Raw genomic sequence first — 23,330 nt, 5'->3', positions numbered from 1 at the left:
GCTGGTGGTCCTGCTTGCTGCAATACCTCTCTCTAGGAGGAATTGCCGGAGTTCCTCGCTCATGAAGGAGGAGCCCCGGTCGCTGTGTATATAGTTCGGGAACCCGAACAAGGCGAAGAGGGCATTCAGGCACTTAATGACCGTGCTACTGGTCATGTCGGGGCAGGGGAAGGCAAAGGGGAAACGGGAGTACTCATCAACGATGTTGAGGAAGTACACATTACGGTCAGAGGACGGGAGGGGCCCCTTAAAGTCGATGCTCAGGCGCTCGAAGGGGCGGGTGGCCTTGATCAGGCTTGCTCGGTCCGGCCTATAGAAGTGCGGTTTGCACTCCGCACAGGTCTGGCAGTTCCTGGTCATGGTCCTGACCTCCTCGATGGAGTAGGTCAGGTTGCGGGCCTTAATGAAATGGTAGAGTCTGGTGACTCCGGGGTGGCAGAGCTGGTCGTGGAGGGTCTGAAGCCTATCGATATGCGCGCTGGCGCATGTCATTCGTGAAAGGGCATCAGGGGATTCGTTCAGCTTGCCTGGCCGGTACAAGATCTCATAATCGTAGGTGGAGAGCTCGATTCTCCATCTCAAAATCTTGTCATTCTTGATTTTGCCCTTCAGCTTGTTATTAAACATGAAAGCCACCGAACGCTGGTCGGTGAGGAGGGTAAATCGTTTGCCTGCCAGGTAGTGCCTCCAGCGCCGTACTGCCTCCACGATCGCCTGGGCCTCTTTCTCGACCGACGAATGTCGGATCTCGGGGCCCTGTAGGGTCCTTGAGAAGAAGGCCACTGGCCTCCCCTCCTGGTTTAGGGTGGCGGCTAAGGCGAAGTCGGATGCGTCGCTCTCCACCTGAAAGGGGATGGACTCGTCCACTGCGTGCATCGTGGCCTTGGCTATGTCTCCCTTAATGAGGGAGAAGGCCGCGCACGCCTCCTCCGTGAGGGGGAAGGAAGTGGCTTTCAGGAGGGGTCTGGCTTTGTCCGCGTAATTGGGTACCCATTGGGCATAGTAGGCGAAAAGCCCCAGGGTTCTCCTAAGTGCTTTAGGGCAGTGGGGGAGGGGTAGCTCCATGAGGGGGCGCATTCTTTCTGGGTCGGGGCCGATTATTCCGTTCTCCACTACGCAGCCGAGGATGGCAAGGCGCGTGGTGTTAAACACGCATTTCTCCTTATTGTAGGTGAGGTTCAGCCGTTGGGCCGTACGGAGGAATTTCTCCAGATTCGCGTCATGTTCCTGCCGGTCGCGGCCGCAGATAGTGACGTTATCTAGGTAGGGGAATGTAGCCTGCAGTTCGTTCTGGTCAACCATCTGGTCCATCTCCCTTTGGAAGACCGAGACCCCATTAGTGACACCGAAGGGGACCCTAAGGAAGTGGTATAGGCGCCCATTCGCCTCGAAGGCGGTATACTGGCGGTCCTCAGGGTGGATAGGGAGTTGGTGGTAGGCCGACTTCAGGTCGATGGTCGAGAATACTTTATACTGTGCAATCTGATTGACCATGTCAGATATGCGGGGGAGGGGGTATGCGTCCAGCTGGGTATATCTGTTTATGGTCTGGCTGTAGTCGATGACCAGGCGGTTTTTATCGCCGGTCTTTACGACTACGACCTGGGCACGCCAGGGGCTGCTGCTCCCCTCGATAATGCCCTCTTTCAGGAGGCGCCGCACCTCAGAGCTAATGAAGGCTCTGTCCCCGGCGCTATACCGCCTGCTTTTGGTAGCGACGGGTTTGCAGTCAGGGGTAAGGTTAGCAAACAGAGAGGGTGGCGGGACCTTGAGGGTGGAGAGGCTGCAGGTGTTACGCGGTGGGCGGTTTAACGTTTGCTGGTTGTTGACTGTGAGTGGGGGGAGGGGTCCACCGTATGCTAGGGTTACGCTTTGGAGGTGGGATTGGAAGTCCAGCCCTAGTAGGACGGCAGCGCAGAGATGGGGGAGGACGAGGAGTTTAAAGTTTTTATACTCCGTGCCCTTAACCGACAGGGTCACGACACAGTAGCCGCTGATGTCCGTGGCGTGGGACCTCGATGCCATCGAGATTCGGCTGCGCGTTGGTAGGACAGAGAGGGAGTAGTGGCTCACCGTGTCTGGGTGGATGAAGCTCTCCGTGCTTCCGCTGTCGAACAGGCAGGTCGTGGCGTGGCCGTTCACTTTGATGTCCATCATTGACTTGGACAGATGGTGCGGGCGGGCTTGGTCCAGGGTGACGGAAGCTAGTGTGTAGCCGAGCGAGTCGTTGTCATCTGCGGGCGAGGCGGTCGGGCGTGGTGAGTAAAATGGCGTCTCCCACGAGGTAGGGCCCCATGAGGCACTATTGGGGTCGGTTGCCTTAATCAAAGATGGCCGCCCCCATGACTCATGTGTGGGGATGCTGGCCTCAGTTGCCCTAAACAAAGATGGCCGCCCCCATGACTCATGTGTGGGGATGCTGGCCTCAGTTGCCCTAAACGAAGATGGCCGCCCCCATAGTTCGCATGCGGCACTGCTGGCCTCTGAGGATCCGCTCCTGCAGGCCTTGGAGAAGTGGCCTTTCTTCAGGCAGGTTTTACATATGGAGTTCTTGGCTGGGCAGCGCGACCTCGGGTGCTTCTCCTGGCCACAAAAAAAACAGCCGGCGGCCCGATCGCGGATGCCCGATGTCGGGGCCGGTGCCGGGGGTGGCGGGGCCGGTCGGGTCCGGGACGCCGACGCAGAGGTAGGTCCCGGGGGCGGCGCTGGGAAGGGTGCTGTGGTAGGGGTCGGGCCCGAGTCCCAGGGTCGCGAGCAGTACCTGGTGAATGCTTCCTGATCTTGGTGGGCCACTTCCAGGGAGATAGCGAGGGCTTCAGCTTTTTCCATGCTGAGGTCTTTAGCTTCCAGCAGTCTTTGCCGTGAGTACTCGGACCGTAGGCCTTTCAGGAATGCGTCGCGGATATTATCTTCAGTATTTTCGGCTGCCGACACCGATTTAAACTCACAGTTCCTGGCGAGTGCATATAGCGCCTGTGAGAATTCGGCTACTGATTCTCCTGGCTGTTGCGGCCGTGATCTTAGGAGGTGCCTAGCGTACATGTAGTTTACCGGGGTCCGGTACTTCTGTTTCAGCAGGTTGATGGCGGTCTCGTAGGTAGTCATGTCCTCGATGAGAGTGTATACTCTCGGGCTCAGTTGTGCCTGCAGGACACTTAGTTTGGATGCCTGAGGGACGCTGGATTCTCTCAGGTATGATTCGAAGCAGACCAGCCAGTGTTTAAAGTCTGCGGCTGAGTTTGCTGCTCGTGGGTTCAGGTCCAGGTACGGCGGTCTGAGGGCTCACAGCCAAGCTGGCTGGTGTGGCTGTGCTCCTGGGAGCTGCGCTGGTGGCTCCTCCGCCGGTTGTGACTCGTTGTTGGACATCATTAAATTTAGTCAATAAAATTGATATACCTATCAATTCCTCCAATAAAAGGCGAAGAGTTACGAAGGTGACTAAAGGTTTTTATTGACTAAATAACAGAGCCCACTCTCGTGGGTGATCCGATCCAAGCAGGAGGAATACCAGCCAGTCGCTCACCTTTATACCTGGCCTGGTGGGTGGAGCCAAGGCGGAGTCGGCAGTGGTCATCCCAGGTATAGCAGTGTGGCAAGAGGCGACCTCGTACCGTGATACAATAGTGGTCAGTGATACAGTTATAACGAACAGTGGTGAACAGTGCTAACTACTAACAGTGATACAATAGTGAACGTGGTTTACCACAACCTGCAAAGTGCTGCTCTCTAACCAAAACTCCTTCACACAGCGTTGAATCTCTCTAGATGTCTCTCTCTCTTTCTCAGAATGCATGGTGTAAAAATGTCACCGACAAAAAAAGACAAGAAGCGGCCGCCTTTAAATAGTGCTCCCCCAGTCCTTTCCCGACTGCAAAACGTTCCCCTCAACCTGTCGTTGTTAGCGGCAGGCGGAAAGATGGGGGGCGCCACTCAATATCCGGTCCGTCGCGCTACCGGGGCGTTACATGCTCAACTGATGTCACAATCTGCGGGTGCAGCAGATCATGGAGGTAATGTTTAGCGACGCTACAAAATGTCTAGTCAATTTCGCGAGCGGCAGCCACGCCCGGGCGCTAGTTGCTTTGCGACCCATTAGCGCCCTCTTAGGGCGTTAACGGGAGGCGCAAAGCAACCAAATTTTTCCCCCTTCGAGTCCGGGTACCATTGGACTGAGTATTGGAGTAATTTACACACTTTGCTCTGCCAGGAAAGAGCCTCATCCATTGACAGCATAAAGTTGGAAAATTACTTCATGTGATAAACATTGTAAGACATTTGACTGGCATTTCAAAACTAAAATGATCTTCTAAAATCCCTCTTCCCACATGCACACAACCTGCACCATTCCAGCAAAAGACCTGTTTCCATACTCCAGGGCCACGATTTCCCCTACCTCAGCGGGTCAATTGTGGGTGATGTCGGTGGCGGGACCCAGCCTCGCTGCTGGCTCCAGCCCGCTGTCCAAAATGATTTTCCCCTGATTGGGCTTGTTAAGCCTGCCCAGAACGTTTGCCGGCCAATTGAAGGAAGCAATTTTGATGATGTCATCATCAGCTGGTGTCCTTAAAGGGACCATATAGAAGCATATAGAAACATATAGAAGATAGGAGCAGGAGTAGGCCATTCGGCCCCTCGAGCCTGCTCCGCCATTGAATGAGATCATGGCTGATCATCCAAACTCAGTACCCTGTCCCTGCCTTCTCCCCATATCCCTTGATCCCTTTAGCCTTAAGAAATATATCTAACTCCTTCTTGAATATATTTAATGAATTGGCCTCAACTGCCTTCTGTGGTAGAGAATTCCACAGGTTCACCACTCTCTGGGTGAAGAAATTCTTCCTCATCTCAGTCCTAAATGGCTTACCCCTTATCCTTAGACTGTGACCCCTGGTTCTGGAGTCCCCCGCCATCGGGAACATCCTTCCTGCATCTAGTCTCTCTAGTCCTGTTAGAATTCTATAAGTTTCAATGAGATCCCCTCTCATTCTTCTAAACTCCAGCGAGTATAAGCCCAATCGACCCAATCTTTCCTCATGCGTCATTCCTGCCATCCCAGGTATCAGTCTGGTGAATCTTCGCTGCACTTCCTCCATGGCAAGAACATCCTTCCTCAAATAGGGCGACCAAAACTGCACACAATACTCAAGGTGTGGTCTCACTAAGGCCCTGTACAACTGCAGCAAGACATCTTTGTTCCTGTACCCGAACCCTCTTGCTACGAAGGCCAAAAAAAACATTTGCCTTCTTAACCGCCTGCTGCACCTGCATACTTACCTTCAGCGACTGGTGCACAAGGACACCCAGGTCTCGATGCACTTCCCCTTCTCCCAATCTATTGCTGTTCAGATAATAATCTGCCTTCCTGTTTTTGCCACCAAAGTGGATAACCTTGCATTTATCCACATTATAGTGCATCTGCCATGCATCTGCCCAATCACCCAACCTGTCCAAATCATACTGGAGTTTCTCGGCATCCTCCTCACAGCACACACGCCCACCCAGCTTTGTGTCATCTGCAAACTTGGAGATATTACATCTAGTTCCCTCGTCTAGATTATTAATATATATTGTGAATAGCTGGGGTCCTAGGACCGATCCCTGCGGTACCCCACTAGTCACTGCCTGCCACTCGGAAAAAGACCCGTTTATTCCAACTCTTTGCTTCCTGTCTGCCAACCAGTTCTCTATCCAAGTCAGTATCTTGCCCCCAATCCCATGTGCCTTAACTTTACACGCTAATTTCTTATGCGGGACCTTATCGAAAGCCTTCTGAAAGTCCAAATACACCACATCCACTGGTTCTCCCTTATCTATTCTACCAGTTACATCCTCAAAGAATTCCAGTAGATTAGTCAAGCACGATTTACCTTCTGTAAATCCATGTTGATTTTATCTGATCCTGTCACCGTTTTCCAAGTGCTCTGCTATTACATCTTTTATAATGGACTCTAGCATTTTCCCCACTACCGATGTCAGGCTTGCCGGTCTATAATTCCCTGTTTTCTCTCTACCACCTTTTCTGAATAGTGGGGTAACATTAGCTACCCTCCAATCCATGGGAACTGTTCCAGAGTCTATAGAATTTTGGAAGATGATCAGCAATGCATCTAGTATTTCTAGGGCCACTTCCTTAAGTACCCTAGGATGTAGATTATCAGGCCCTGGGGATTTATCAGCCTTCAATCCCGTCAATTTCCCTAACACCATTTCCCTACAAATACTGATTTCATTCAGTTCCTCCCTCTCATTAGACCCTATGTTCCCTGACATCTCTGGGAGGTTATTTGTGTCCTCCTTTGTGAAGACAGAACCAAAGTATGTATTTAATTGGTCTGCCATTTCTTTGTTCCCCATTATAAATTCCCCTGATTCTGACTCCAAGGGACCTAAGCTTGACTTCACCAATCTTTTTCTCTTCACATATCTATAAAAGCTTTTACAGTCAGTTTTTATGTTCCCTGCAAGCTTACTCTCATACTCTATTTTCCCCCTCTTAATTAAACCCTTTGTCCTCCTTTGCTGAATCCTAAACTGCTCCCAATCCTCAGGATTATTGCTTTTTCTGGCCAATTTATATGTCCTCTCCTTGGATCTTATGCTATCCCTAATTTCCCTTGTTAGCCACGGTTGAGTCACCTTATTTGTTTTATTTTTATGCCAAACGGGGATGAGCAAATTCTGTAGTTCATCCATGCGATCTTTAAATGTTTGCCATTGCCTATCCACCGTCAACCCGTTGAGTAACATTCTCCAATCAATCCTACCCAACTCGCGCCTCATACCATCGTAGTTTCCTTTATTTAAATTCAGGACCCTAGTCTCTGAGTCAAATACTTCACTCTCCATCTTAATGAAGAATTCGATCATATTATGATCGCTCCGCCCCAAGGGGCCTCGCACAACAAGATTGCTCATTATTCCTTTCTCATTACATAATACCCAGTCTAAGATGGCCTGATCTCTAGTTAGTTCCTCGACATATTGGTCCAGGAAACCATCCCGTATACACTCCAGGAATTCCTCCTCCACAGTATTGTTACTAATTTGGTTAGCCCAATCTATATGTAGATTAAAGTCACCCATGATAACTGCTGTGCCCTTATTGCACGCGTTTCTAATTTCCTGTTTAATGCCTTCCCCAACCTCCGCATTACTGTTTGGGGGTCTGTATACAACTCCCACTAACGTTTTCTGCCCCTTGGTATTTCTCAGCTCCACCCATACAGATTCCACATCATCAGAGCTAATATCCTTCCTTACAATTGTGTTAATCACCTCTTTAACCAGCAATGCTACCCCACCTCCTTTTCCTTTTTGCCTGTCTTTCCTGAATATTGAATACCCCTGGATGTTGAGTTCCCAGCCTTGGTCACCCTGGAGCCATGTTTCCGTAATCCCAATCATATCATATCCGTTTACCTGTATTTGTGCAGCTAATTCATCCACCTTATTACGAATGCTCCTCGCATTAAGACACAAAGCCTTCAGGCTTGTTTTTTTAACGCTCTTAGACCTTTTAGAATTATTATTTACTGTGGCCATGTTTGATTTAAACCCTTGATTTCTCTGACTGCCACTTTTGCTTTTCTACTTCCTGTTTTTTGCTTCTATCCTTGTTTCCCTTTCCTCTGTCTCTCTGCACAGGTTCCCAACCCCCTGCCATTTTAGTTTAAACCCTCCCCCACAGCCGTAGCAAACACTCCCCTTAGGACATCAGTCCCGGTCCTGCCCAGTTGCAGACCGTCCAGTTTGTATTGGTCCCACCTCCCCCAGAACCGGTTCCAATGTCCCAGGAATTTGAATCCCTCCCTCTTACACCATTCATCTAGCCACGTATTCATCTGAAATATCCTTCTATTTCTACTCTGACTAGCACATGGCACTGGTAGTAATCCTGCCTTTGATGTCCTATTTTTTAATTTACCTCCTAACTCCCTATATTCAGCTTTTAGGACCTCATCCCGGTTTTTACCTATATCGTTGGTACCTATATGCACCACGACAACTGGCTGTTCACCCTCCCCTTCCAAAATGCTCTGCAGCCACTCCGAGACATCCTTGACCCTTGCACCAGGGAGGCAACATACCATCCTGGAGTCTCATTTGTGGCCGCAGAAATGCCTATCTATTCCCCTTACAATAGAATCCCCTATTACTATAGCTCTCCCACTCTTTTTCCTCCCATCCTGTGCAGCAGAACCACCCACATTGCCAGGAAGTTGGCTGCTGCTGTCTTCCCCCGATAAACCATCTCCCCCAACAATATCCAAAGCGGTATATCTGTTTGAGAGGGGGATGGCCACAGGGGACCCCTGCACTACCTGCCTGCGCCTACCTGCCTGCGCCTACTACTCTGCCTGGTGGTCACCCATTCCCTTTCTGCCTGTGCAGCCTTTACCTGCGGTGTGACCAACTCATTAAACATGATATCCACGACGTCCTCAGCATCGTGAATGCTCCAGTATGTATCCATTCACAGCTCCAGCGCCACAATGCAGTCTGCCAGTAGCTGCAGCTGGATACACTTCCCACACACATGGTCGTCAGGGACACAGGAAGTGTCCCTGATTTCCCACATAGTGCAGGAGGAGCATACCATGCACTGAGCTGTGCTGCCATGACTTACCCTTTAATTAATTCAAATAAAATTAAATCAAATCAATCCCACCAATTACACTACAATTAAATGATATACTCAAGGGCCCTTGTTTACCAGCAGTCCCCGCTACACAACAGAGACCCTAGAAACTATAAACCACAAAATTTAAGTTTGGAAAAAGCGAGAAAGAGAGAAATACTCACCAACCAATCACTTACCTGCTTTCTGGTGACGTCACACTTTGATTACTTTTTACTTCTCTCTCCCGCTCTCGGCTCTGTTTAAATCAGCCTGTCCCGCTCTCGGAGCTCTGTGCCTCTCGCACCATGCACAAATTTAATTTGACAGTTGTGCTGTCAGTGTTTGATGGCATTGAGGTGCTGCAAACACTGATGAGCACTGCACAGAGGTGTACAGCTGCACCCAGGCTCTCCCATGACTCCCTCCATAAAGCACGCAGGGGGGTTCTTTTCCCTTCCAATGGGCAGAAGAGATCTCCCCAGGAGACCAATGCAACCTGTTACACATTGCACAGGAGGACACAAGCAGGGATGTCATCAGCAGGGCCAGGCTGCTGTGACACAAACCTTTCAATAATCCCAGTAGATCACGAAACGTTACTGCAAAACCATACTCAACCTCATCCTGCTGTGCCACTCATCACATCCCCATTACTCTGCCTTCCCTACCCTACTCCTGCACATCCTTACTCACACCAACCTACCTTGCACCTCCACCCATCCCTCTCTATCTACATTATCACTTCCCCGTCTCACTAGCTACCCCTCACACTCACCCTCATCCTTGTCCAATCATACCAACTAACAACACACAAGGGTAGGCACTTGGATGTTTTATGCAATGTTCATGTAAAGTTTCTGTTAATGTACTGTCAAACATTGAAACCTTTATTTTCAACACTTTGCGCTCTTGGACAGATCTGTGTGCATCTTTGGAAGTGAGTTGCAGTGAATGGTGAGACATAACGGTACCCCCGCAATGGTGATGAGTGTGAAAGGAATGGCTTGGGCATTGTAGGGATGTTTTATGGTGTTGATGTGGGGTGGTGCCAACTTGTCGCATCATGTGGCAGCCAGGGTGTACAACATCAAGTGAAATAAATTTGGTCATGGTGAGGCCATCCCTGGCATCCCGGCCAACAATGTGGTTGGGTGCTGATGCCCTCTGTCCTGTGCAGCATCAGTTGATTGCGGAGAAGGTTGGTGGTGTTGTTGGTGCTGCTGGTGTGCCTGGTGCTGCTGGTGTTGGGGCTGATCATGGTGGAATTCTGAGGACCAAGGTGAAATAGTTTCAAGGGCACCGATGCTGATGTAATAGATAGCAGGTGAATTTGAGATGACAGAAGCAATCTGTCAATGGTGAGAGAGGTTGTTCCAATGAGGTGACACTGGATACAGAGTTTGCTCCAAATACTTGCAACCTGCATAAAGCTCAGTCTGTCTTCCAAATGCAGTAAGCAACAGCTTCTGAGCTTGGAAAGTGAACAGCTGTGAGATGGGAGCTTTTATAGCACATTTGCAGCTGTCAAGTAATGAGATGATTCCATGATCATACAACTCCCGACCTGCTTACCTGACATGGTCCCCGAGCAGTGTGGACTCCGTGGGCAATGTAAAATGTAAAGGTGAGCTCAAAATACTTCTTAATGGGCTGTTAACAATGTCATAATGACCTGAACTGCCTCCCTCGCCACTGTGTGTCGGTTCTGTTCAGCACTGACAGACCCGACATCTGGGAAAGACGCATGGTGGCAGGTAAATAGCAAGGTCCCAACCCGCTGTCAAAAATTTATTTTTTCCACCTGACCCGCCACCGAACGTGCCCGCTGACCCCCCGAAAAATTCACCCCAGGAGTTTGCATTGCTGCTTGTAGAAGATGGGGAGATAAATCTAGGTTGCCTTGCCCAATGATTTTCCCTAATGGCACATTTAGGATCAAAAACTCAATGCTAGCAAAGCAAATAAAAAGGACAGCACTTTTAGGAGTGTGGGCAAAGGGCGGCTGGCCACCATTTCAGCAATGTTTACACACAATACTAATACAATGATTACGAAGATTCACCCTTGAGTATAGAAGATTCAGAGGTGATCTGATCGAGGTGTTTAAAATGTTAAACAGATAGATATAGAGAAACTATTTCCTCTGGTGGGGTAATTAAAAATGAATGGATATGATGTTAAAATTAGAGCCAGGCTATTTAGGAGGGAAATCAGGAAGCACTTTTTCACACAAAGGGTAGTCGAAATCTGGAACTCTCTCCCCAAAAACCTTGTGGATGCTGGGACAATTGGAGCTATCAAGACTGGGATCGATAGGTTTTTGTTAGGTAAGGGTATCAAGGGGTATGGGCAGGCACAATGGGCCGAATGGCCTCCTTCTGCGTTGTAAGATTCTCTGATGTTCTCCAAGAGGTGAATATTACGATTTAGTGTTCCTGATCCAAAGCGTCACGCAAATGGAGTGCATATCAGGAATTCTGGCACAGATCCCAACGTGCTGAATGTGTGGCCCACACAGTTTTCTGGCCACTAAAATGAATGTGAACTCTGACCTCCATGGCTAAATTGCCACGAAATGTTCCAACTACGCGAAGCTCTGCACAAAGAGTAATGAATCTGCATCTAAATTGCCCGGAGCAGTGGCTTACGAAATAAGTCTCAATCTGATGGCTAAGACGTAATAATATCTCTCTTGAATATTATTATCTAGTGTAACCAGGTGGACCATATTATGAAGAATTAACAAATGATCTCAAAGTAGCCAGAAACCTGAAAATATTTCTGGAATATTGCATGGTTAATGCAGCAAATATGGTTGTATACACACTGCCAAGCAGCCCAAAGTTGTTTTAATGCTCTCATGTGTGTGATTTGTAATCATTCAATATGTAAGACTGTAAGCAAATGCTTTATATGCAAGTCTGAAGAGGATATGCATGGCCAAGGAGACTGCATTCAGTACATGTTACAAGAGTCTACCTGTTGATTCCAGGCTCTGTGATAAAGCACTTCGTACTCCAACAAAACTCTGGCTACTTTGTTGTAGCTGCGGATGATCCTCTTTGCATCCTCGCTCTGAAGGACACCGGGCCTCTGCTCAAACAGCAACATGGGCTCCTGGATACGTCTGAAGAGCTGCCGAGCCCAAATGATTTTTCCAGCCACTGGAGGAAAGTCGCGTGGTATTGGAGGGTCAGTCTTTTGTTTTATGTAAATTTCGGACACCAGGTCGATATCATTACTGTAGCTGTGGAGAATTTTCTGAAATTGTTTATCGACTCTTAGATCTGGTATTCCAAGCCTGAAAGACACATCAGTGATAGTTACATTTTTGGATAAAACGTATCACTATATTGTAACTGAATGGGTTCAATTAAAGCACAGCCTTTTCTATAAGTTGGTTATGGCTCAAATTCCAGTGTAATAGTCACTGCAGATTCTAATGTTTGCTAGATACAACATGCAAAGAATTTTGTCTGAAAAAAAGCTATAAGCAAGAGAGGCTATGCTAGTGCCCACTGGAGCAAAGTGCCACAGAGTGAGAGGGTTACAATTTTGGAATCAAGACACCAGACTGTACCAGCATGGACTTAGTGCAACACCACTTCTAAATCAATGATTGTGAAATTCTTGATGATATGGATCCTGAGGCTGGAAAGTGTTGAAAGCAAATTCCTGCAGTACTTTCAGTTCAGAAAGTCTTTATTGAGCCAAAAGTGGTGCCTACAGCTCTTATAAAGAAACATGGAAGGGTGCAGATTCTTCAAAGCCACCTGTACATGTGTACCAACACATTCGGACTTACTTCTCAAACTTCACCAAAAGTGACAAGGCCTTCTGAGTGCTTGAGATGCTGTCAAAAGTGGTGTCCATGAACTGTTTGATTTCAGCCTGCCAAATTAAATTTTAAAATGTAGATGTAATATACACTCACTTTTTTTACTTTGTATTTTTGTTTTATTTCTTTTAGGCACCTATCTTCCCATCTCATTTACTTTCCCAGGCAAGAGGCAACAAACAACCTGATCCCAACTTTCAACCAATGCCACTCTGTTACATTTATCTCACCACCTACTCAGCTCTCCCTGATGGTAGCTGATTCTGGGGACTGACCGCATGGGTTTTCTGTTCAATCCCTAGACATGCTGAAATTACCTAGATTTTTGAGCGACTAAAAGCACATTCCGGGTTGTAGGGTGAGAGAGCCCATCTAGAGGAGTGATCTGAGATGTTGAACCCAAGAAAACTATCTCGATTAAAAACCCCAAAACGGAACATGTAAATGATCACACATCAATATGCATCAACTGGCCACTTGGTGTCTGTACAAAGAGTTAGCGTCAGCAGTATTGTGAGATTGAAACCATTGTATGAATGTCACAGAATTTGTTTTGTAAATCAATACGAAGATGCATGAGGTAATCACACCATCATTTCATTTCTGGGAACCAGATTCAGATCGGTGCCGATTGATGGGATCCAAGTCTTCTCTCTCTGATGGTTGTAAAGTCCCCAGGAGAGATGGTCCTAGGTCTGCGGCCAGGTGCACTGAATCACAAGGGTGCAGCTAATACTGGAAAATCAGGCTTGTCGTAGCACACACCTGTAAAAGAATCCACTCACTTCTCCATTTACATTAATGGAGGGAAACTGGGTGGGTTCCTTTACAGGAGTGCATTTCACCAACCCAATTTTCTGGTAGTTGCTATGCCCAGGTGATCCAGTGCACCCAGGCACAGACCCAGGAATGTCTCTCCTCTGTGGTTAACTAAGTTTTGGTCACCTCAACCCACTTGCTACTGGGTGAAAACCCACAGCAGAAAAATTATCCAAAACTGCCCGCCATTTGGAAATCTCACTCGGAGATGTGGAAATAGGAATGTCACACAGATGCAGGAAGGCCTGCTCTTCAGAAGCTGGCGTTAAGGCTGGTCATTATGGAAGAGTGTAAGGAGCTTTATTCATCAGCTGACTGTTCAAGTGCAAATGCTGGAATGGAAAGTGTTCTTCTCCACCTCAAAAAGAAATCAAATGTACAAAAAAAAAATCACTCTGAAGTGATAATCTCAGATGACAGTTTATGACATCTTTGAAACCTCTTCATCAGATTACTGCCTTGTAATCTCTCCCATCTGTTGTTTGTATAATCCCAATTTCCATGCTTTCAGCCCAGCCATCTCAATGCCACAATTATGGTTGAGGTCAAATTTTCCAACAGAAACTTGATGAGTTACCAATTCTGAGGGTGGATTGAAATCCATAGCTTCAGAGGAAATCAAAAGCTCTAACTGCTTAATCTGTGTTAATAAATGCAGGAACTGTTTAAACAATTCCCATAGTTCTTACATTGACAAACAGGTCTCCAAATAATTGTTTTGATTTGATCACCAGTACTGCTACATATAATTGAAAGCTATATTAAGCGATGTTACATATTACTATTTTTAATAGGAAAATGCTGCGACACCAACTGTTTTGACCACTGACAAATTGCTCAATGTTTGCAATGCTAATCACTTTCTGCTTAATTTTAAATTGCAATGTTCTGTAACGTGCAAGGACACTTTCACAACAGGATGATGCAAATTCAGATCTTTAAATGAATACAAACATGCAAGTCACTGATCTGTGCAGTAAAATTCTTATAATCCACATCAAAAACAGTCTTTTTGTGGTCCAGGATATTGTAATCTTGCTTTTTCATTCCAGATACAATAACCTGCAACATAAGGAAGACAAAAAGTGAACCGGACTATCAAAAATATCTATCCTCAAGTAGAACATAAATCTAGTGATTCCAACTTACTCCCAGCATATTTTCTTACAATAAGGTGCAAAACGTATCAAGTGTTACAGAGGCTGCCCCTCATCTAATTCAGAAAACACAGCAACATCAAAGGTTCCCACAATGTACTGGTGGGAATTCCAAATATATACATAATGGTGAGCACCACTTCCCATTTCTCTTCAGAAATATTTGAATTGTAATTATGTCACGATGCGGTGATAAATTAGGCATTGATGTATAAACCCAGATGAATTGTAACTGAGGTAAAATAAAAATTCCTTTGTGTTTGACACAAAGAATTATATTTCTGACCTGGAATTTGCTTGCCATCTGTTCAGACCCTTCAATAGTGGAATCCTCTAGGCTGGAATATATATTAATATTCTCAAGCATCTTAATAATCTTTTTAAGTCGTCTCTCAAATGTATCAAACTTCCCAAAGATGTATATTTCACTAAATTCAAAGGGTTTTTCCTTCTGATTCTCCTTCATCTTTTGCTTGGTAACACTGTAACAAGACTGATATTCCTAATATTGTAAGAAAAAGGACAGTCAGTTTATATTAACATCCCAAGCTTTATAGTTACACAGTGGAATCCACTTTCAATGAAACTCTAGAGTGACTATACCCAGGTGCTTCACCTCTCAACTAGCCTGTTTTAATTGAGACATGCTGACATTAAGCAATGCCACTGATGAGCGTCAGAGTAGCAATGACATGCAAAGATTCCCAGAACAGGAAAAGCAGCCATTTCCCAGTAATACTGAAATTTGTGCTCTAGCCCCAAGAACTGGCCTGGATTTCACCCTTCCACCACAATGCAGGTTGAGAACTATGTGCAGTGGACTGTATTGATGAACCAGGCATACGCCATGCATTGATAGGCTGCATGTTCATCCACACAGCAAGTTCGTGGCATTAAGGAAAGGTTGAAACACAGGAAAAAACATTCCTCAGAGCAATGACAAAATTGTTCAAAATGACATCCATGCTGCTCCCAGCCACCAGCTCAAGCACAGCATAGGTATAGGTCCTCGAACAACTTCTTGGCCACAGAATAGAAGAGAGGGAGAAATAAGTTATACCTTAGGCTTCAAACCATCACATATTCTTATCAGTTTCAGCAATGTGTGGTTTCTGTACCAAAATAGTGTGCCTGACAGTAACTTAGAATGTACTGTATGAGAAACCAAAGTATTTCAGCCGTGGCTCAGTGGTAGCACTCTCACCTCTGAGTCAGAAGGTTATGGGTCCAAGTCCACTGCAGAGATTTGAGCACGTAATCAAGGATGACATATCAGTGCAGTACTGAGGACGAGCTGCACTGTCGGAGGTGCCATCTTTTGGTGAGACATTAAACCAATGTCCCGTCTGTCCTCTTAGATGGTCATAATAAAATCCCATGACACTATTCAAAGAAGAGCAAGCGAGTTCTCCCAGTGTCTTGGCCAACATTTATCCTTCAACCAGCATCATTAAAACAGATTATTTGTGTGAAGAAATATATGTCTTCATCAGCCCTTGTGTTTTACCTGCATTGTATTGTGTGTACCGCCCCCTTTTCGCCTATTGTGTGTATTGGCTCCGCCCCTGTCTTTTGTCATATAAAGGTCTCAAGAGCTGTATGAGTCATTCTGCCAGATGAATCCGATGTGGAATGGCGTGCAATGTTCTTAGCGATTAAAAGCCTTCAGTTGAATCCTTTAACTTCTTGTCTTTGAGTTATTGATGGCACATCAATTTTAATCGCTAAAACACCAAGATGGATCGACTCCTGAAACCAGAGCGCTTGGATCTGGACCCCCATGCCACAGACGCAGCCACACAGTTCGGACACTGGTTCCAATGCTTCGAATTTTTCATCGAAACCTCAGCCACCGCCATAGCAGCCGCGACCGCCACCGGAGACGTGAAACTGGGAATCCTGCGAAACCGGGTGAGTCATCGGGTCTCCCCTCTCATCCGAGATGCCACCAGCTACGAGGATGCCTGCACCATTCTGAAGGCCCACTACGTGCGGCCAATAAACGAGGTGTACGCCAGGCATCTTCTGACTACTCGCACGCAGCGGCATGGTGAGTCACTAGAGGACTTCATGCTAAGCCTAAAAGTACTGGGCAGAGACTGTAACTGTAAGGCCGTGTCTGCCACCGTGTACACGGAGGAGCTGATCCGAGACTCCTTTATTGCGGGCCTCAGTTCAAATTACATTCGGCAGAAACTGTTTGAAAAGGAGGGACTGGACTTAAAACAGGCTATGGGCATAGCACGATCGCTGGATATGGCCCAGAGGAACTCTGAATCCTGTTCCTCAGGCCACGCGGCCCACTCCGCCTCGTGCACGCCGTGGGGGCCGCCATCTTGGAAGCCATCTTCACCTCCCAGGTCTCAGGCCAGCCCAGCACCGTCAGAGCCCCAGCCTCCACCCAGGAGCCCCACTACTGCCGCGATGCATCGGGCCCGAAATGCTACTTCTGCAGCCAGGACAAACACTCCAGGCATTTGTGCCCAGCGAAGGGCACCACCTGTTTTAAATGCGGGAAGAAAGGACATTTCAGTAAAGTCTGCAGAGGGAACCCCGCCTCCAACTCCGCCACCGCCGCGTGCGCACCGTGGGGGCGGCCATCTTGGACGCCATCTTGTCCACCCTCATGGAGTCCACCATCTTGTCCCGACTACACGGACCCCCAGGACCCACTGGTGGCCTCAATCACAGTGGATCAATCCAGGCCGCATCCGTTGTCTAGATCGATGATGGACATAGAGGTAAACGGGAACAAGGTTAAATGCTTGATTGACTGCGGGAGCACCGAAAGCTTTATTCATCCTAGCCTGGTAAAACGACTTTCACTAACGATAGTCCCTACACAAGGCAAAATCACCATGGCTGATAAGACTCATACCTCAAAAATTACAGATTTCTGCGCGGTTATGTTGTCGGTAAAAGGCACTGATTACAGAGATTTTAAACTGTTGATAATGCCAGATCTCTGTGTGAGCGTGATCTTGGGTCTGGACTTCCAGTGCCACCACGCTTACCTACGGTGGGTCCCAGCCGCCCCTCACAGTGTGCGGTCTGGCTACCCTGAAGGTCAAGCCGCCCTCTCTGTTCACCAACCTCGCACCCAACTGTCGACCCATAGCGACCAAGAGTAGGCGGTACAGCTGGGAGGACAGACGGTTCATTGCGTCTGAAGTAGAAAGACTCAAGCGGGAGGGTATCATCGAATGCAGTACCAGCCCGTGGCGCGCCCAGGTAGTAGTAGTTAAGGGTAGCGAAAAGAAGCGGATGGTGATAGATTATAGCCAGACGGTTAATCTATACACCCAGCTAGATGCCTACCCTCTGCCCCGCATAGCGGATATGGTTAACCAAATTGCGCAATACCGGGTGTTTTCCACCATCGACCTAAAATCGGCATACCACCAGCTCCCCATTAGGCCGGAGGACCGTCCAAACACCGCCTTCGAGGCGAACGGACGCCTCTACCACTTCCTCAGAGTCCCCTTTGGGGTAACGAATGGGGTCTCGGTCTTCCAGCGGGAGATGGACCGCATGTTCGATGAGAACCAGTTAACAGCCACCTATCCATACCTAGACAACGTCACCATCTGCGGCCACGACCAGCAAGACCACGACTCGAACCTCGCGAGATTTCTGAAAACCGCCCTCAGACTCAATCTCACCTACAATGAGGATAAGTGTGTCTTTAGCACCACGCGCCTCTGTATCCTGGGCTGCGTGGTGGAAAACGGGGAAATCGGTCCGGACCCCGACTGATTGCGCCCCCTACGGGAGCTACCCCTACCAAACACTCCCAAGGCCCTGAAAAGGTGCCTGGGGTTTTTCTCCTATTACGCCCAATGGGTCCCCAATTATTCCGACAAGGCCCGTCCCCTCCTGAAATCAACGTCCTTCCCGCTCACGACCGAGGCCCACGCCGCCTTCAACAGCATTAAACATGACATTGAGAAGGCCGCGCTGCGGGCAGTGGACGAAAACATCCCTTTCCAGGTCGAAAGCGATGCGTCCGACTTCGCTTTAGCAGCCACCCTCAACCAGGATGGGTGGCCCGTAGCCTTTTTCTCAAGAACCCTCCAAGGGCCCGAGATCAGGCACTCCTCGGTAGAGAAGGAGGCCCAGGCCATAGTGGAGGCAGTGCGGCACTGGAGGCACTACCTAGCCGGCAAACGCTTCACCCTGCTTACCGACCAGCGGTCGGTAGCCTTCATGTTTAACAACAAACAGAGGGGGAAGATCAAGAATGACAAAATTCTCAGGTGGCGGATCGAACTCTCCACGTTTGAGTACGACATAATATATAGGCCGGGGGCCCTCAACGAATCCCCCGACGCCCTATCACGAGGGATGTGTGCCAGCATCCAGGGGGACAGGCTACAGGGCCTCCACAATGGCCTCTGCCACCCGGGGGTCACCCGGCTATTTCACTTTATAAAATCCCGTAACCTGCCCTATTCCATCGAGGAGGTCCGGTCTATGACCAGGGACTGCCGCACCTGTGCGGAATGCAAGCCCCGTTTTTACAGGCCCGACCGAGCCCACCTGATCAAAGCTACACGGCCATTCGAGCGCCTGAGCTTAGATTTCAAGGGACCACGCCCCTCCACCGACCGCAATGTGTACTTTCTCAACATTGTGGACGAGTACTCCCGCTTCCCATTCGCCTACCCCTGCCCAGACATGACCAGTGCCATGGTCATCAAGTGCCTCGGCAGCCTGTTTTGCACGTTCGGCATGCCGAACTACATCCACACTGACAGGGGGGCGTCGTTCATGAGCGACGAACTGCGCCAATACCTGCTGTCGAGGGGGATAGCCACGAGTCGGACCACTAGTTATAACCCCCGGGGTAATGGGCAAGTGGAGAGGGAGAACGCGACGGTGTGGAAGGCGGTCACCTTAGCACTAAGGTCTAAAGGCCTCCCTACCTCCCGCTGGCAAGAGGTCCTCCCAGACATACTCCACTCGATAAGGTCGCTACTGTGTACTGCTACTAACGCCACTCCTCACGAGAAGATGTTTGTTTTTCCCCGCAAATCAACCTCAGGAGTATCCCTACCCTCGTGGCTCTCCACCCCAGGGACAGTCCTATTACGGAAGCATGTGAGGGGCCACAAAACGGATCCCCTCGTGGAGGCAGTACACCTACTCCACGCAAACCCACAGTACGTGTACGTCAAGCACGCCGACGGGCGTGAGGACACCATGTCCATAAAGGACCTCGCCTCGGCAGGAAGCGACGACGACCCATCCTCACCACCCCCAGAAGAACCTCCACCATCCCCAGAGGTATCCTCACCACCTCCAGAAGTACCTGCAACACCCCCAGCACATGGGTATGCCCAGGAGGGCACCACGGACTCCCGGTCGGAACCCGAGGTACTGTTGCGACGTTCAGGAAGGACTATCACACCCCCGGACAGACTAAATCTGTAGAAGGGGTGAAAGTGATTAAATATATGTCTTCATCAGCCCCTGTGTTTTACCTGCATTGTATTGTGTGTACCGCCCCCCTTTTCCCCTATTGTGTGTATTGGCTCCGCCCCTGTCTTTTGTCATATAAAGGTCTCAAGAGCTGTATGAGTCATTCTGCCAGATGAATCCGATGTGGAATGGCGTGCAATGTTCTTAGCGATTAAAAGCCTTCAGTTGAATCCTTTAACTTCTTGTCTTTGAGTTATTGATGGCACATCAATTTGGTCATTTATCTCATTGCTGTTTGTAGGACCTTGCTGTGTGCAAATTGGCTGCCATCTTACCCTACATTAAAATTGCAAAGCACTTTGGGACATCCTGAGGTTGTGAAAGTTGCTATATAAATTCAAGTTCTTTCTTATTTTCTATTTATTTATTTCAAGTTGCCTTACTGCAGACTAAGTGGAGCCTGCTGAAACAGCTCTGTTTCAGTTTGCCTCCAGGATGGTACATCAGCATCGTGGAATGTATCTCTTGTGTCTTGGGAATGGCTAAAGAGGGAGGCATTCATATGTGTACCAGAGCACAATGCAACTCAAAGTTTATAAATATAGAAAAAGAACACTATTCAAAATTCAACATTATGTCAAACATTCTCGAAAAATTGTCCTAAAAATTGGGGGGGAGAAATTGGCATGTTAGCGCCTCCTGTTAGCGCCTGGGGGGGCATTAACAGGGCACTAATGGGTTTGCAGCGAGGCGCAGCGAATCCAATGCCGCACACGACATTCACCCGGGATTTAGCGCTGCCATTAGCGGCTGCCAGATCATGACATCAACGCGTGTGGAATGCCCTATTAACGGCCCAGATGCAAAATTGACTGGTGCCCCCTGCCTTAGCGCCTGGCGTGAATAACAGCAGGAAGAGGAGGCGTGATGCAATCGGACACAGGCTCTCTACAGAAGGAGAAGGGACTAAATTTCCTTCCCATGACCAGAGAGAAGCAGGATGAGCATGCATGTGGCTTTGCCAGGATAGCGGGCTTCCCCATGGTGCAGGGCGCCATTGACTGCAACCATGTGGCTTTGCAGGCACTCCGTAACAATCCTGAGGTATTCCGTAACCGCAAAGGATACCACTCGCTTAATGTGTAGTTGGTATGCAATCCTCAATGTCAATGCCCGCTATCCTGGCAGCAGCCACGATACTTTCATCCTGCACCAGACCGGTGTGCCAGCACTCTTCCAGCCACCACGTCAAGCTCGCAGCTGGCTGATCGGAGACCTGGCTCTCCACCTGGCTCATGACTCCCCTCTGCAAACCCAACACTGCTGCTCAGCACACATACAATGAGAGCCATGCTACCACCAGGAACATCATCGAGCAGACCATCGGGGTGCTCAAGCAATGGTTCCGCTGCTTGACCGCTCAGGAGGAGCCCTCCTGTACTTGGCTGAGTGGGTGTCCCTTTTCATCGTGGTGTTCTGCATGCTGCACAACTTGGCCATCATGAGGGCCCAGGCATAGTGACACCACCTCAGGAAGAGGAAGAGGAGGACGAGGAGGAGGAACAGCAGCGAGGGAGGAGGCAGGCACTCAACTGGCCTTCTGGAAGGGCGGTCAATGACCGCCTCATCAGACTGCGGTTCCAATAAATTCTACCCCACATATCGGTTGCTAACCACATCCCCATCATTCCATCCATTTCGCTTGCCATGTCACAGCGCAAAGCTGAAATGAGAGACAGCACAAATTCTGCAAAATTCCATTAATAAATTTATCAACATTCAGTCAACACATATATACAATAACAGCGTTAACTAATCATCCTTGTGCAAACCCTTACTTCCCCTCTTTACAGTGCCTTTTCCTAATCTACTGCTCCTACGTAGTCTGTCCCCATTGGCTGCAGCAGGGCTGGTGGAAGGCTGCTGAGTGTCGGTGCCAGAGACTACAGATGACCTTGCAGCACACCCTTCAGCATCTCTGAGCCTGGAAGGCCCGGTTGTACACTGCACCACCTCAAGCTGGGCGGCGGCAGTCTGGGCTGGCTGGATGACAGGCAGCGACAAGGGCAATGGTGGAGTGGCAGTGGTGGGAGCAGGAATGCTGTCATCCTGAGAGAGGACAGCGGGTTCCTGCTCGACCAACCCACTGCCACTTCCCCAGGGCAGCACCTCAGCATCCCTACCAATCTGTTGAAGCACAGATTGCTGACCTGCGGCGACACCATGAGATACCCGGTGGACTGTGGTGGACCCAACGATGATGGTAGCAGTCAGAGCTTGCATGACATCAAGCTGAGACTGCATGAGAGCAGTCGGAGACTCGATGGCAGCAACCATTGACTGCATTACAGCACTAAAACATTGCGTGGCTTCCACCTGTGCTGCAATGGATGCTGCCACATCACCCATAACACATGGCATGAGGTCTGGGTCCCCACGGTCTCTCAAGGAGTCCACCATCCTTGCAGACTGCCAAGGATGGGCTTCACGGTGTGCGCAGAGCTCTGTGCAATGTTGGAAGCAGGCTCCTCCACGCTCCTTACCATTGCTGACAGGCTCTCAGGCACTCTCGCCATTGCACCTATGATCTCCGTGTGCATGCCCATCACCCTTCTTGTGAACGCCTCCCCATTGAGGTCCTCGTCTGATTCCTGTGCAGCAGAACTCGCACGCGAACTCGCCCTCCGGGGAACTGGCTCCCGAGCTACCCTTTCCCCCTGGCCTTGCTGCATCACCCAGCGCAGACCCCTCTACTAAACTTGCCTCTAAAGATCGCATAGTGCCAGTATCTGAGATGGTGCCTGCGGGTGAGACATGCAGTGACACGGTGCTTTCTTCCTCCTCCTCTTCTCCCGTCTCACTCTTACTAGGAGGCTCAGGGATAGGCTGTTCATCTGGTTGTTGATTACCTGAAAGCATAAAGGCACAAGAGTTGCATTAAGGTGAGGACAGGGGGGCAGGAAGGGAGCAAGGAATGCAGACAGTATAATGAGCTGGAAAGTGGGAAAGGCTTGTGGTCTGAGGGGCAAGTGGGATGAGAGAAGGAGAGGGGATGAACCGTTGTTGCCTCCAAGGGGGTCGACGCCCACCACCTGGCACCCAATGACTCTCAACACTTGTTCCTCCAGGTCTGTAAACTGTTGGTTGTCTGCATTACCCACGCCCGTTCGTTGCTCCTCCCTCCTATTGTGGGCCAGCTTGGCCTGCAAGAGAAAGGAAAGTGTGTGAGTGAGTGTGCAGCTATGTGTTTGGGAGATGTGCCTGCCATAATTGAATAGCTGTGATTGTAGGCAAGGCGTGAGATGTGGATGTGAGTTTGAGTAGGTGGAGATGCTTAGTGGTTGAGTGGTGGGGGTGTGGTGGTTTGTGCAGTGTGCACAGACTGAGGTTCAGATGCTGGTATGTAGGACTTGTTGAAGCATGTACTCACCCTGACCACCTGAGTGAGGTTGTTGTATTTTTTACGGCACTGTGT

The 23,330-nt window shown here is 49.0% G+C and overlaps 1 protein-coding gene across 1 annotated transcript in view; it reads right to left on the bottom strand.

The window, feature by feature from the left end:
- The window catches only part of LOC147116426 (dynein axonemal heavy chain 5-like), a 345,860-nt gene that overhangs the window by 249,652 nt on the left and 72,878 nt on the right, over positions 1-23,330 (bottom strand). The window contains exons 11-15 of the mRNA XM_085992043.1: positions 14,721-14,936; positions 14,232-14,339; positions 12,426-12,511; positions 11,583-11,921; positions 10,467-10,569 (exon numbers count right to left, since the gene is read on the bottom strand). Coding sequence (XP_085848169.1) covers positions 10,467-10,569; positions 11,583-11,921; positions 12,426-12,511; positions 14,232-14,339; positions 14,721-14,936 — 852 coding nt within the window. The remainder of the gene's footprint in view (positions 1-10,466; positions 10,570-11,582; positions 11,922-12,425; positions 12,512-14,231; positions 14,340-14,720; positions 14,937-23,330) is intronic.

This window comes from Somniosus microcephalus, chromosome 6 (assembly GCF_052327205.1).
Source record: "Somniosus microcephalus isolate GS21.2 chromosome 6, FLI_Smic_1.0, whole genome shotgun sequence".
Lineage (NCBI taxonomy): Eukaryota > Metazoa > Chordata > Chondrichthyes > Squaliformes > Somniosidae > Somniosus > Somniosus microcephalus.
The sequence above is the reverse complement of the archived record's forward strand: the minus strand, read 5'-3'. Positions and strand labels throughout refer to the sequence as shown.